This window comes from Aythya marila (genome assembly GCF_965140915.1).
Source record: "Aythya marila genome assembly, chromosome: 6".
Lineage (NCBI taxonomy): Eukaryota > Metazoa > Chordata > Aves > Anseriformes > Anatidae > Aythya > Aythya marila.
Window position 1 is genome coordinate 18,017,161 of NC_139047.1, and position 16,443 is coordinate 18,033,603.

Consider the following 16,443-nt stretch of genomic DNA (forward strand, 5'->3'; position numbering starts at 1 on the left):
GAGGTGATCGTCCCCCTGTACTCAGCTCTGGTGAGGCCGCACCTCGAGTACTGTGTTCAGTTTTGGGCCCCTCGCTACAAGAAGGACATGGAGGTGCTTGAGCGGGTGCAGAGAAGGGCGACAAAGCTGGTGAGGGGCCTGGAGAACAAGTCCTACGAGGAGCGGCTGAGGGAGCTGGGCTTGTTCAGTCTGGAGAAGAGGAGGCTCAGGGGTGACCTTATCGCTCTCTATAGGTACCTCAAGGGAGGCTGTAGCGAGGTGGGGGTTGGTCTGTTCTCCCACGTGCCTGGTGACAGGACGAGGGGGAATGGGCTTAAGTTGAGCCAGGGGAGTTTTAGGTTAGATGTTAGGAAGAACTTCTTCACTGAAAGGGTTGTGAGGCACTGGAACAGGCTGCCCAGGGAAGTGGTGGAGTCACCATCCCTGGAGGTCTTTAAAAGACGTTTAGATGTAGAGCTTAGGGAAATGGTTTAGTGGGGACTGTTAGCGTTAGGTCAGAGGTTGGACTCGATGACCTTGAGGTCTCTTCCAACCTAGAAAATTCTGTGATTCTGTGATCTTGAGGTCTCTTCCAACCTAGACAATTCTGTGATAGTAATGCCTTTTCCTGGCAGCTGCACCAATCCTGTGCCTGAGGCCACACAAACAAAACTGCAGTGCTGAAGGTTGCCTCTCTGATCAGAGGTTTCTGAAAATGTTGTATGGGAAGAGAAAGAGCTGAGTACATTAATACCAGCTCCAAACCTGTCTTTCATAAAGATTCTGAGAACAGTAAAAAAATAAATGGCAGCATTTCAAACCGATACTACACTGTGTCACATGCAAACCTTATATAGGTGGTAGTGATGGGATAAATGTCCTCTATGCCTAAAGTAAAGAAGTCCTTTTTGAAGAAGAGCATTATGATCAAGTCAGGGGAATTCTCTTCTTTTGTAAAAATGATCAGGAAAAACATTCCCAACTTCTTTACCACTGGATGCACTGGATAACAGAAAAGTACAGAAAAGTGCTTGCTGAGCATCAGCCCACTAATCATGTACACAAAGTGGACAAGTAAATAGTGGAAGCCAAGGGTAAAAATCTTCAATAAAAACCCTTAGATTTGTAACACATGCATTTGTCAGTACACTACTCTTTACAGTCAAATTCTCTGACGTGTTACAGCCCTACCGAAAGACATCCCCTAATCCACACTTTCATGGTTTTTCTCTCTCCAAACATTGTTTCCGCAGATTGTAGATTTCTTTGCTTTAGGTGTATTTTCTGCTACCATCTTACCTAGTTTCTCCTGTACAGGAAAAGGTAAAAAAAAAAAAAAAAAAAAAAAAAATCACATCATCTGTAATGTATTTTTTTTTATCTGTACCAAATCCTAAGATAAGAGAAGGAACCTTAAAAGGGTGATAAGAAAAACACCGCCACTACCACACACTTAAAAATAACCTCCACATAATTCTAGAAATGCAAGAATGAATGAAACCCAGGTTCTAGTGAATAAAGGGAATTGTCTTATGGTGTCTAATAAATCCCTGACCCTGTTTCAAGCTCTTCCTATGGTAGGGAAGTTCACAATGTAGATTCTCATTATTTTTTTTAGTACAGGCAGAATTCATGGTGCAACTCTGCTCTGAGCAGACTCTCAGCCTCAAGCTCTCTCTCTCTCTCTTTTCACAGTGCTTGCGAGAACTTTTAAAATCTCAGAAAAGGGTAAGAAAACACAGTCAAAGGTTCCATCTAAAGGAGTGCTGAATTTGGGCATTATGAATGCCCCTGGATCCAACCGCTAGCAGTATGGTTCCCACTTCCAGCACTCCCATTCATGTTGAGGTAGGTGGTGCTGAGCATTGTAACATTCAAAGGAGACCAAAACAGTTAGAAAACAATGGAATTGGGTAAAGTTAATACTTCCTAACATCAGAGTTTGACAGAATCAAGATGAAGGTCAGACGAGAAATGCTTACCTGTAACTATGCCATAATTTGGAGGTTCAATGACAGCTCCATAGAACTGAATGATGTTTTTGTGACTGAGCACACTGAGTATTTCTGCCTGTTGAAAACAAGCAAACAAAAAAGGTAGGCAATTAAGAACAGTGCATTTACTATATTAGTTTATTTTAGACCCCCATGGATATACACACACACACGCATATAGGAAAGACTGTTCACAAATGATTGGCATTCGAAAACCACATGAGATAGTTTGGCACATGGATGCTTAGTATGTTTGGAAAAAAGATCATACAATTCTTTCATGACCAAGGCACGGATGTAGAAGCTAAGTTTGGAAAAACTGAAGGCTCTGGAAAATTTTGTTCAAAGAAAGACCCAGGATTTTTGGCAGGGTTGTAGCAGTTCTATCCAGAATTTGTGTTTGTGCACAGAGCACTGTGGGTTCAGTGAGTCCAGAGCTCCAGGCTGTTGGAGCATACCGTGCACACACAGCTCAATCTGATGTTTACTGGAGACATGGAGTTTGCTAGGCATGCGCTGTTGAGTGTAATCGAATATGCACAGCAAGCATGCTTGAGATTGCCAAATAGCCAGCAGTGCAGTTGAAACTGCTTCTCAGAGAAGGCTGCAGATGTTTAAAAAACCTGGATAAATAAACAGGATCTTTGAAGTCCACTTGAAAAATGCTTCTAGGTTTGACAGAGAGACTGCAAGAAATGAGAATGTATCCACATAAATTAAGACACGTAGTCCCCCTGTTTTCTGAGGGAAAAAGACAGATGTTTCCTTTGAGGTCTCACAACAGTTTTACCTCTTTTTACCTCTATAGTGTATTAAAATAAATATTCAAGATATTTTAGAAACAATTTTTTTCTAAACAAATCTAAACAAATGTAAGTATTGTGCAAATACAGATATATAACATTATACTTTTTTCTCTAACAATGCATTACTTACAGACAGTATCAGAAAAATCATTTTTAAAATCTGTGCTGTTCCCAGTAAATCACACCGCAGGCCACGACTCATCTGCAAGGCCACCTAAGAGCTTAACTGGCAGCTATCTAAGCAAACGTAGGAAGACTTGCCTGCAGATGAACAGCAATGCTCCTACAGGCAGCTGCGGGATCTGAGCGGGATCTGCCAGGCCAGGCAGGGCTATGGCAGCAGGAGCTCTGCCCTCCACCTGCTCTGTGCCAGACCCCTGCAGTTGCAGCAATGCTCGTAGTACACGCAGCACCCTCCAACCTCCTTTGGTAGCATCCTCTGGGATACTAATGACAGCCACTCATTCAAAACTCCACCTACGTGGGCTAGCAGAGACCCTTACGCTTCAAACATTTTTGTATTATGCTTTAATCTTCTTCAGGAAATACTAAATTGAAGAATGTCCTCTAATTCCTACCAGTACTCCTGCTGGATAACCAGGAGACCCAGTACTCCTTGACTGTCTACCTAAATACTGTTAGAAATGAAACAGGTACACCAGGCCACAAGCATCATTGGACAAACTATCTAGGCTGTTTTTTCTTGAATCAACCATATTTTCTTGAATACAACCATTTTCTTGTACAGTACTTAAAATCTTAATACTTAAAAGTATTCAAAACACTGCGCACGCTACTTGCTGACATTTACAACATATGTACCGAAATAGGCCATTAAAGAATTGAAATGACTGGCCCCCCATTTAACCTTCCTGTGGCATGACGCGTTCAGGTCATTGCCACAGAAGTAGCACTAGACAAATCTTTGGGAGATTGATCAAAACCACCCTGGGATGAGCACAGGCAAGGAGCACAGCCCTCTGCCCCACCGCAGCCAGGCCCACTGCCTGCTGTCAGCCCCACATGAGAGGCTGCTGAGCCCCCAAGAGCCCCACTGGAGTCACTGGGCAACAGGAGGGGCTGTAACTGCTCTCATTGCTTAGAAATAATTATTTCTGAATTTCCAAGATTATCTTATTTACAGTATACTGCACACTAAGATCACGTTCCAGGAGTCTGAAGAAATGCTGTGTCAACTGAGGCTATTAACATCATCTCAAAATTGACGTTCATATTCTAAACTTGGATTTAACAGACGCCAAAGCAAGCTTCCATCTAAGCATAAGGAAAGGCACCTACTAATTGCTCATAGATATCCCAAATTAGGAACCAGAGAGGAAGAAATTGCCAACTCTTTCTAAGGACCATTACTTGTAAAAGAAATCCTTTCTAAACAGTTTTAATCACTCTGCTGTTGTTAGCACTACACTTCTAGACTATTCCTTTTACGCTTTGCTCTTTTCAGTTGCTGTAGATCAGCTGTGAAATATATTAGGCAATTTAAAGACACCTACTCCTTACAGCGAGAACCAAATGCAAGTCAATCCACATCTTTGAAGCTTTTGTACTTTTTTTGACAAGAAAGTGCCATATTTCAATGAAAGATTGTGACCTTCATATAACAAATTACAAAGTGGTGGTTATAGACCAGTATTTCAAAGGCCTCTTAGGTACTTACGAGAACATTTAGAATCACCTTTAAGCACCAAACTCCTAGTTAAATCCCGAATTCCTAGATGCCTGGAAGAAAATCTTACTATGCGTCTATCTACCTGGAGGACACTTAAGAATGCAGCCCTCTCTGGCTTGGATATGACACACTCGCTTCCTTTGGTAAGTGCTATCTATCTTATATAACCTAAATGAGCACCAATTTCCTTCTAAAGCCATGGTGATGACAAGTAACAGGTCTTGGGTTACTTTATTATATATATATATTTTAATATTGGATTGAAACAGAACTAGAGGATGCTCAGCTGAAGGAAAGGTACATCCCAAACACACCGATACAAACTTTTTGGATTTCTTCAGACACACAAGGTGATTGCAATGCGGTTGAATATTGTGTTTAGTCACTCGATAAGCTTAGTCACAGTCTGTTACTGATCAACAAACCATGCTAAAACTATCAACCTTGTAGTTACACCACAAGCATGGGTGAAATGGTGTTCCTTGCCTGAGTGCTGCTGAAGGGAACAACAGACTAGATACCACTTCTTGAAGGCAAAGAGATTCAGAAGTCTAAACAAACCTAATACACACTCTTGATAGTGGTTGAATTTTATAAAGAAGTCAAGGTCAGAGCAAATTACATTAAAAACATTTTAACTGAATTTTCACTTATTGGTTCTTGTAGCACTACTGTAAATCAAACCCACTCAGTTATTCGTGATACAACTACAGTGTAAGGAGGAACTCAGATAATCCCTCAGTGTACAAACTAATTGCGTACTATGAACCATGGATTGGATCACAGTGCTTAATGGATAATTTCTTTTTATGCCTGTTTAATCTCTGCCTATTGACATAAGTGAAAATGTCAATTACCTCATCTATGGCTGACATGCTACTACAGCTGCCTTGAGAGCTGCTAGTACTGCTTTCACCCTTCTAGTCCAAATAGCTATGAAGAAGTAACTAGTATCTTGAATGTTTTCATCAAGTAAGATTAGGGTTCTCTTCTTGGCCTTATCAGTATTTAGCAATTTCTGAGTGGACACCATCAACACGGCTTTTCAGTGTGGCCAGCAGCATGAGCAGGCAAACTGAGCCATAGGGACACCATGTGCTAGCACCAAGCAGCCTGCTGTCACTGCATTTATGCCTACTCTGCCCTACAGATCCACCAAGATGTGGATCAAGACATGAGAAACCACCCTGCCAGTGGAAGGCCTGAGCTGGACAGGGCCCCCACTAGCCTCCAGCAGCTCCTCCTGGGAGGCCTCCTGCTCAGGGCAACACTGCGTTGGTACCAGTAGACCCAAGGCCCACTGAAGTACGTGGTGGGAATGGAAAGCAGCTCAGCTCTGAAAACATCCTCAAGGTCAACACTGACTGCAGGTGTGGGCAATGGCCATCCGATGCTGATTTGGCACTACTCCGGAACGCAGAAAAGGCCTCATCGTCAAATCTTTAATTGCAGCCGCAGACGCAGCAAGGCTGTGGACTGAAGCACTCTGCGTACAGCTGTGTTGTTGCCTGCCAGCTCCTCACACCAGCTGCTCTCGTCAGAGCTCTGTCCCAATTCAGCTGAAGTTAGCAAAGACCAATCTACTCACTCTGATGGAGTTACTCTTCTCTGCCCTGAAAATGGGCTGGAAAGTTGTTAAACTCACACTTCTAGTCAAGAGAAATGATTTGAGAGCTTGAGCTAGTAACTTATTCCACCAGCACAGCTGGATCTGCAAAAGAACATCTGTCTACAGTGTTTTCTCAGCATCAAAAGATTCTTTTGCTCAAGTCTGGACAAAGCAGTCCCACAGCAACTTAATCACCATTTTTTTGGGTACCTGTGGAGCAGCTGGCTGGGGAGGACAAAGTACTGCCTGCCTTCTACCCTGGTCTGAGCCCGCTGATTTGGGACATACATGGGAAATAAATGCAAGGCCATCAAGGCAGCCAGCAGCCAACAAACTCTGCTGTTAATAAATCAGTTAATTGCACAGCAAGAAGCACTGTTGCTCTGTGCAAAATTACAGGGTTAGAAATGGTTAGCTACTCAAGGAATCTGATTAATACAACAATCCTTAAGTGCCTTCTAATATTTATTATTATATTGTGCAGTAGTTTGGTTATTTACTTTTCCAAAGAAATGTTTGTCACATTTATTAAGGAGGTATTTACACACACTTAAGGCAGCTTTAAAAAGATTTTTTTCCAAGTCTTGTAGCAGTTTAAAGGCTCTGACCTTTGTCATGTTCTTGGGAGGTTTGTGACTTAGCAACTCCCATGTCTTTACAGTCTATTAAAAGGGCAGCTGGAAGAGGCTAGATGATGCTTTATTAAAATGATTCTGACAATCAAATCAAATAAAAAAATAGAATGCTAACACAGATTAATCCTAAACTTTTATTTACAGATCTCTGATGAAAAATACATTCGGTGTCCATTAAAATTGCAGCTTACCAATACCTCAGAAATGCTTTCCTGTGAATTAACTGATGTCTAATACACTACACTGCCCCTTACAATACACTTTTTAATCTATTGGGTGTGTGGGGGACCTCTCTCCTCTGTGAAAACTTTTGTTTTCATAAGCAAGGTGAGAATAAAGTATTGCTCAATCCTTTCTCAAACACAGCTGACAACAGGAGAGTAAATTAGCTCAGAAGTTATTGGAAGGAGGGAGGCAGAGCTATCATATAAGATTCATTTCCCTAGGTAAAGGAGCCCAAAACATTGTCTAATATTATGTCTGAAAAATAATCAGCAACTAAAACTACAGGCTTATGATTTCTTTATGTAATGCTGACAAATCATTAAGCCAAAAAAACAGATACTTTTCCAGAAGATATTTATGTTTTACATGTTTTAACATAAATATTATACAATGCCATGGAGATTCTTTGAAAATAATGTTGAGGTTTTGACAGCATCCAGAAATTACCCAAAGCAAATTATTTTTCATTACTTCATTCTTTCTATTCCTTTTTAAAAAGTTAAACTGAATATAGCTCTTAATGAGCAGGATATGGAAACAGATTATGTAATTTAGCTCCTTCTAAATTATTTTCATGCCACAATCTATTATTGGTGACAAACATTCAAGTCAAAATATGCAATAAATAAAGGAAGACCTAAAGAGTTTCAGAAATATAAAACTCCTAAGAAGAATTATGCAGCAGGGATATTATTCAACTGCTACAGTTTGGAACATTAACAAGAAAATCAGGCAGATACAAACCAAAACCTTAGAAATTTGCCTACTGTTTCATCTGCTTTCTCAAAGTTTTGTAACAAAAAAATAAAGGTTTTGTGCTCTGGTGTCTCCAAAAAGAAAGCTATTAATAAGCAAAGCACTGATAATCCCATTAAGAGAATGGTTGTTAAACCTATCAAATTGTCTTTGATAATAAGAAAGCAGGAAGAAAAGCACATCATCATGGCAAAATCAAAGAATCCTCAGTGAGATCTTTTAACTGCAATAAACAGTTATCACATGTTTTGATGAGTGTGGCACTCTTACAGCACAAACCTGTTGTCACCCATCTCAAAAGGCACTTGCATTACTTAAAACTATTGCTGCATCTTACTTAAAGTTGTGTGAGGCTGGGGTTCATTTTTTGTATTCAATTAGAGGACCACTTACCCTATTAAAAGGTGTTTTCTATAGTCCATTAATGAGCAGTTAAAACTCAGCATTTATGTATTCAGTCTTATATATTCAGTGTTATTGGGATACTGTTTTGTAAACCACATAGAAAATAAGGGTTAAATTACATTCTCAGATTGATACCACCAGCAGTGTTGTAAACAGCAGAATTACATTCCCCTAAGTACATCTACTATGACACACAAAACATGTATTTAAAAGAATTTTGATTGAGCACATTTCAAAGCATCAAATTTGCATCCAAAATTATGTCCTATGATGTTGAAGCTCCAGAGATTAAAAGTGGAAAAATAAAGGAAAGTAACAAATTCTCATTGCTATACAATTGTCTTATAGTCATTTTAAATCTGCTGTACTGTATCACCACGCAATTTTTATTCTCATTTTTGGAAATACAGTGGCAGAAACAGATAATTTAAAATATCTTGTATTGACTTCTGGGTTGTAGCCCTTTTTTTGGTAGTAAAATATATTGGATATTGACCATTTGAAAAGAAAACTGAGTTTCACAATCTCCAGTAACCTTTCATACTAATCTAACTTTGCAGTTTTAAAGACAATTTTAAGATTATGGCATTAGAAATACTATCTAGTGAATTCAGAACATCCCCATCAAAATACTGTAAAATAAAGGTTTGCTCAGCTCATGGAAAGCAAGTTAGTCCCTCCCAAAAATCAAAGGAAGATTTTTCCTTGCTATGTGGCAGCAGACCCTTTGCCTTATACAGTAAAAAGAATTTAGATGAAGCTAACTGACTTGATCTTGCCACTGCAGGACCTCAGCTGAGCAAATACAGTCCACCCAGAAGTAACCAAGTGATTGCAGGATTATGCTGTTGGTCTTCCCCATGACAGGGGGTTAAAAAGAGAAGAGGCTGTATAAATAAAGCCACAGCATCTGGGATAAAATTAAATAACTGTGTTGTCTGTAAAAAATCCTTACATATGCTTAATAAGCTTGAAAATTGCATTTTGAGGTATGACTACATTACCATTTACAAAGCACAGATACCATGTATATGTATTCACAGTTAGTAGAACCTTCAAAATACATAAACTATGTATTTGTAATGGTGTAACAGTTTAGAAATAAGCAATATCAAAAATATTTTATTCAGGTCAATTTACAGTGAAAAGCTGTCTCCAACTGCAAGGCAACACCAGCAACTGAGTAGAAACAATCGATGTGTGGACTGCACAGCACATCTGAAATACCTGAGCTCCTATAGAGCAGTCTGTTTTCAGTAATAATTTCTTCTCTCAATGTCAGGAAACTTTTCCATTTCCTCTCATGTATTCTGAACACAAACTTGCTTTGAATATGGAGTACAGCAGCAAAACCCACAACATTTTGAAAATACCAGGAAATAATGAAACATGAAAACTTTCTGTCCCCCTGCTCACTCCACTCCGCTCTCATCCTCCAGCCAAAAATATCATGGGTATCATGGCTAACACGCAACATCTTAATCTTTTTCAAACCCAACAAATGGAATAATATCTATGGACACTATTTCTGAGATCAAAGTCACTACAAATCTCATATCAGCCTTGTGGAAAGACATACTGGTATGACAGTGATGGGCAAAGCCAAACCCCTTTCAACGAAGTTTCTTGCAATGCTTAGGAACATCAGAAGAGAAAATGATGTCAAAGAGGTATCTGGACTGAGTCCATATTTATCCAACTAGAGCACTGATTTTCAGCCTGAGGTCTACAGAGTATTAGTAAGGGATCTGGATAAGAGAACTTAGAAGAACAAGTCTAATCTCATTATACAGTGGCTTTTGCTGACCAGTTAGCACTAAGACTCCAACAAAGATAACAGCAGCTGTAGTAGCTCTGAAGAAGGCTTCCCCTCAGTTATCACTCAAAAATTACCTGTTCGTTAGGTACTACAGAAAACCACAGAATTGCTCCCTACCCAGAGACCACCTACTTTGAAAAGACAAAGTTTTCAGCACAGAAATTCTAGCTGTAACCAGCTGACATAAAATGAAGGAGAGAAAATAATCACTAGTTACAGACAATTCTTCTGCTGAAGTGTCTGAGATTCCTCCAGCGAAGCATTGCTCACACCACATTTACTTATGCCATGGCACAAGTTCACAAGATCTGGGGTTTTCAAGAAAGTAAGTCATCATTATAATTTGAATCTCTGACCGCTATGTATTATAGGAATGTGACTTACCACATCTTCTTTCTCTACTTAAGCAGTAAGCATCCCTCTTGCCTCAGGTTACAGGCAGATCTCCCTTTCACCTACTTTAGGTTAACAATAAGCAAGAACAGCCTCTGGGAACACGGGACACCACACACTGCACCAAAACCTGACCCGTCCCTTCTCCAAGTGAGTACCACCGCCCTTCAGCCAGTGCCACCACATCAAGCAACAGCCAGAACCACAGACTGCAATTCAGCGCTCTCTGGCTAAGTCAACACCTAGACCACTATGATCAGAGGCACCATTCCCAACAAAACTAAGGTTTCAGGACAAATTCCTCTCCTGCTTTTCAGAAAAGTTATTCTTCTTTATCTAAGTTGAAAAATGAATTTTACTTGGAAACTTGGCTCAAATGCTACCCCTACTGGGTAGCGATGGTCAAAAAAGTGAAACAATACAAAACTCCTGAAATTTGAAGCTTTTATTTAAAGTAGATCCACTGTTTATTTTCTGGGGAGGACTCTTCACGCTGCCTTCATGGAACCTCATTCTTTTGCCATTAAGACTAAAAAACTTCAAATAAAACAATGACTAAATTAAGAACTTTAGGGGAAAATAGCAATATTTAAAAATTAATTTTAGTATCAAAAATAAATTTATTAGTACTTCTGTACTATATATTTCTGATGTAGCTTTTCTTTGATGAATTCCTTATATTGACTTAATTCTAACCATCTGCTTACTAAGAACTATTTCTATTCCTCATTATGCTAAACTTGTTTTCAGAAAAGAAACTTTCATTTCTTTTTTTTTAACTTCATCTATATATGAATACAAGCTGTAAGCCTCAAAATAGATATTTTTAAAAAGGCAATAACCTGAATACCAGCATCTCTGAACTCTGCGGAAACTGGAAATCTAGAAGACCCTATCTAGAAGAGGGACAGATACTATTTACAGACTGATCCTGTATCCTGCGAAGGCAGTTGCTCTGAGTTTTACAAACAGCAGACCTACAAAGAGCAGTGGGCTTGCACAACTTTTGTAGTAGGATTCCAAATTAAGCCAGAATTCTGACTACTCTTCTCCAGTCAAACACTAATGCCCCAAAGACAGGTCCTTCCCCAGTTACGACACAACCAGCAGCTGTACCACAACCCTGATGCACGTCTATGCTGCAAACTTAACTCTGCGGTTAGAACCAACCAGGAAAAGCAAAACTGAATTGTGAGCGAAACTTGACTGTGAAGCCTGAGACCCCTTCCAGATTCTTTATGATGGTTTGCAGAAGAGAGCACGTGCAACCAGTCTTCCTCTTAAGAGAGTTGCTTGGAAGAAATCAGTGTCACGCCTGCTGTTAATTCTCAAACTTCTCTAACTTGTATGTACAAGCATACCACAATTTCTAAAAGAATACAAATGTAGGAAAAAGCAGTAAATAGACAGTTGAATGCAAAACCAACACTACTGCAATAATACTCCACTACTTAACCACAATGTATTTTAGGGGAAACATGTAAAGGGAAAGAACATCTTGCAACCACATTCAGCTTTGCCATTTCTCCATTTGTGAGTTTCTACTTCCATATCAGTAACCTGTACCTTCAGATTTCATCTTAATTTTCTTTTTCGTCATTTTATTAGAAAAATTCCAGACAGAATTAAATGTGGGGAGGGCCATATAGAAAACTAATGGGAAATTAAGAACACTTAAAAGGCCAGATAGAAAATTGAGATACTCTATTTTGTGATTACAAAATAACTCACTCACACTATTTCCTCTATCACTTTGCACTGTGCTTCCTGAGGATCTGTAATAAATGAAACAGTAAAGAGGAAGCTGGAACATTGTATTTCATGAGCTCACAGGAACTTCAGGGCCATAGTCACATTGTGCTGCGTAACAATGAAACCTCTCTCCCATGGGCTGTACCTGAAAAGCTTAAGAGGACAACATGCTTTAGCTAATGAAAGATCCAGCCTGAACCTGAGCGCAGCAAAAAAAAAAATTTGTATCTCCAAAATATCTGTCCCTCCTCCAGTTTGGCCAGACAGGTCTCGGGGTGAGGCAGTTCCTTCAAACGTCTGATGGAGTAAAGATCTACGCATCAGAAGGAAAACAATAGGAGGAGACACTAAGGAGAAGTATAAATGTCTCACAGTCTAACTTCTGCCTGGTGAGCATCTCACCCAGTTTGCTGGTGCAGCTCCACGGAGATCTATCTGACCCTACATTTCCTGAGGCAGAAAACAGTGCTGGGAAAAACAGAGAGCTCAGCACTTGTGGAAGTGCTCAGTACTATATGTTGTCACAAATGCTACCTAGTTAGCTTTTTCTTTCTTCATTAACGTATCTTATCTGTCCTTCAACCATAAAACTGTAAGAGCCCTATTGTAGCAGGGCCCACAGTCCCCACACACTGACTGTTCCATGCACGACAAGGGTTACACTGGTGAAGTCCATTACAACGAACAGACATCAGCAGCCAGATCCAGGGCCCAGGAGCTACATCACTGGCACGAAGCATTTTCAAACTTAGAGCACGTCTTTTGGTGTGGGAGAAAAACAGCATCACGTATTCCACTGCTTCCCACTTTCCAATGCCAGATGTATGCCAAAACTCATCTCAGAATTGTTCTAATTTATGAATGGAGGGAAATCAACCCCCAACAAGGACCATACACGAGCAAATGTGCCTCTCTATGCCACCTTCAAGACAATTAAGGCTGGGATAACCTTAAGCATTCTCCTTCATCCAAACAATATCATCTTCCAACAAAGCTGACTGCAATGCTTCACTGCCCAAGACACAGGTCTCTAGAAGGCACTGGCAGAACTCCTTCCTACCCAGCCAGTACCCCGCCAGCGCACTGCATGGCTACACAACATTTATCTTGCTTTGCAGTATGTACTGCTACTGTGCTGCGCTCTGTTCTTGCAACACTACTGGTCTGCTGAGGGTGTTTGCTTCTGGGACACTGTGCCCTGATTCCAGGGAAAAAGTCTTTCCTTCTGCCTGGAAAAAGAAGACACGGAGCTTAGGATAATTACCTCTTACAGGAAAGATGCATTGTTGGTAGGAAAGAAGCACCCAAAGAAAGATCTCTCTTCTCTTCAAACATGTAGTGATATCATATTATTAATCTAACTATATAAAGAGTTTGGCTGATCCTGTGCATCCAGAATGCACCCACAACCCTTCCAGCTTTTTTCCTTCTTGAGTTTGAATTGGTGCAATTTAGAGGACTCTTCATCACCAGTTTCATCAATTATCTCTGTCTTTAGCAAATCTGGATAAATTTGCTGTAGTTGACTCTGAAGGGAGAATATAGGACCATTTGGAAATTATGCTTATAGAGAGCAAGTGTGATAGTTCTGCATATTATTGCTCTACTCTGCTTTGCCAAAATTTGGAGTTTTATTAAAACAAAGCTTTTCAACTGGGTAAATGATGCCTCTAACTGTAGGTACCTACATTTGAAATTTATCTTGATATTGCTTTAAGTTCTTCTTTAATGATACAACTTGTTCCCATTACTCCCACACCACCAAAAAAAAAACCACAACCTTTTTTTTTTTTTTAAATAGGAAATTTTGAGGAACACAGATCTTTAGCCTTTAGAAGTATCCTGCCTGTTTTTATATATACTATTTAGTTCAGACTAACATACCTTTATTATTTTGTATGTACAAAAAGAAAGCATAAGGTGTAACAGCCTTCTGAACACATCGATTTTTTGCTGAAAAGCTGTACTGAATTCAGAACTTTGACAGGTTGAAGGAAATGGTGGTACTGGAATTATACCAAAGTTATAGAGTTCAGATCCCAATTCTTCAAAATATATATTTTAAGATATATGGCTTCTTTAAAATGAGAGGAAATATAATCCCTCATTCTTTTAAAAGCTGTGTACAGGGATGGATTTTTACAACGATGAATAGCCTAATCAGAGTGAAGAATCCTCAACTGAAAGCTCACAAAAGGCCCCCTCTATCCCTTCTCCATTTTTTCATTTCCACTTTTCTCTTGAAAGGGGTGTCTCACCAGAGAACCTGAAGAGTGAAAGATTTTAAAGTATAGGACTGAAATCCATCAAAACCAGAATTGTGGTCCAAACCCAACCAGCTGTCAAACCCAGAGGTACGAATGTATGCTCACTTCTGCCTAATAAAATTTGAATCAAACACTTTGCATCTGATTCTCCATGTGAGCTTTTATGCAAACTTCTAAAGTGCAAGGAATCCTGGGGTGGAAGAGCTATTCTGAGAGCTTTCACATAGTTCATGTAATTAGGGAAACCACTTCCTTTGATTGTAAGTGTTCAAAACAGCTGAATTTCTTCTTTCAAAGGAACTCTGTGATTTGGGTCATCTCTTTTACTTGTTCTTTCATGTTTCTCAAGATGAGAGGTGAGACTGTAGAGCACATTATTTAGAAAAAAAAAAGATTCCACTTTTTGTTTTAGGGATTGAACTTGGACTATTCAAAAGGTTGTCATTTGGAAATCTATCTTTCTTTCCCTCCCTCTGTTTCCTTCCTTTTCTGATAAGCTCTTCAGTAGCTCCAGTGAGCATAGTCCAAAATGCCAATTTAAACCTAAGGGAAAACTGAAATGTGGTACATAAAGAAAAAGGGACTCTCATTTTCCTTTGTACTGTTGTGGCTGAATATGTAATTATAAAGGAGCTTTAGCTGCAGGACCTCGGTCCCCATGTCACGTTTACTTTTTTAATGGTTCTAAACACTGACCAAGCAAAAAGGCAGAAATACAGATTTTAAAAGACAAACAAAGCAACTGCCCTAGTCTTTGAAAGGGTCTGTGGGTTTTTTCTTTCCCAAAAAAGAAACTCGGGTCACAGTTTCAAAGCAACGAACATGTCACTCGTGCTAACAGCCGATGCCAGTGTTGTTACAGAATCAAGTGTCACTTACCCTGAAAGAATTTCTTGAGGCAGGCGCCCTGTTAGTGCCATTACTTAACGTTCATCTCAGTAACACAGCCTGGAACAAGCAAGGAATCTCTCCCTTTTTACAATGTACCATAGAACACAAGAATAAGAAGGCAGGAGGTTTCACACTGCAAATTTCAAATTCATTAAATAACAGCAGTATGCATGTTTACCCTGGGAGGATTGAGTCTTATTCCCTGTCAGTGAGAAATTACAGCCCTCCATCCATATCTACCGCACTAGCAGGGAAGTGGTTTGCCATGGGACCAGAGCAGAGCACTTGGGACGTAGTGCCAGCAACCACATTACTGCCAACTTCTACACAAGATGGAAGAGAGAACAGCTTAGAGAGAAAGCTTCACAATAAAGTACAAAGTCATGAACAACTGAAAAAACAAAAGTGAAGAGCAGAGCTCCAAAGACTGCAGACCTAAAGAGTCGGGTTATGGATCTCGTGCTTGCCTTTAGGGCCCTCACACAAACTCTTAAAGGGGGTATTAGCAAGGCAACATCCAAAAGCAAAAGCAGTTCAACAGCTCTGAATTTTATCTGTTTCTACATACTTGCGTCACACTCACCACCCCAGCACACACAGGCACATCCCAAAGAAGTCAAAGTAAAAAGTCTTTTCGTCAGTTTAGAAAATCAAAGGTGCACAGTTCACTGGAAGAACAGCAATCACTATTTATACACAATCACCTTTGACAGGTCTGTCTCAAACACATCTAGTATTATTAAAACAAAAGTTAGTATATGCTTAGACAAAAAGTAATTTCTGTGCTTTTTTTCCCTTCTATCTGCACACTGGCATGCACATTTTCTTTGCTCTGTGACTCTTCCAAGGAAGAGAAAGGTTCTGCATTGGAAAACGTCAATCACTCACCAGAGGGTGCAGCAACTAGATGATCTTAAAACAAGTTTCCAGAACAACCACCTATGTACCTCTCTTATTTTCTGCCTCTGCTATACAAAAGTTAGTAGAGAACCTCAGCTTTCATTTAAAAGCTGATGCCAGCCCAGGCTGCATGCATGCCTATTGTTTCTTCCCCACTTTCCAAATATGAGCTTAATCAGCTGAATCTCATCTTGTGTCCACCAAGAGCTTCCCTGCTTCTCCTACTGCAACTCAAAGGTCAGTTTTAGGGTTTTCTGTTCCTATAAAGCAAGCTTATTTTTGATATGGCCACTAGAAACTCACATACCCAACACGCGCACAC

The 16,443-nt window shown here is 39.9% G+C and overlaps 1 protein-coding gene across 2 annotated transcripts in view; it reads right to left on the reverse strand.

The window, feature by feature from the left end:
• Positions 1-16,443, reverse strand: part of LOC309879567 (mitogen-activated protein kinase kinase kinase 20) — a 79,116-nt gene that overhangs the window by 47,565 nt on the left and 15,108 nt on the right. For both annotated transcript variants that reach the window (XM_082763384.1, XM_082763385.1), the window contains exon 4: positions 1,962-2,049. In XM_082763384.1, the coding sequence (XP_082619510.1) occupies positions 1,962-2,049 (88 nt within the window). The remainder of the gene's footprint in view (positions 1-1,961; positions 2,050-16,443) is intronic.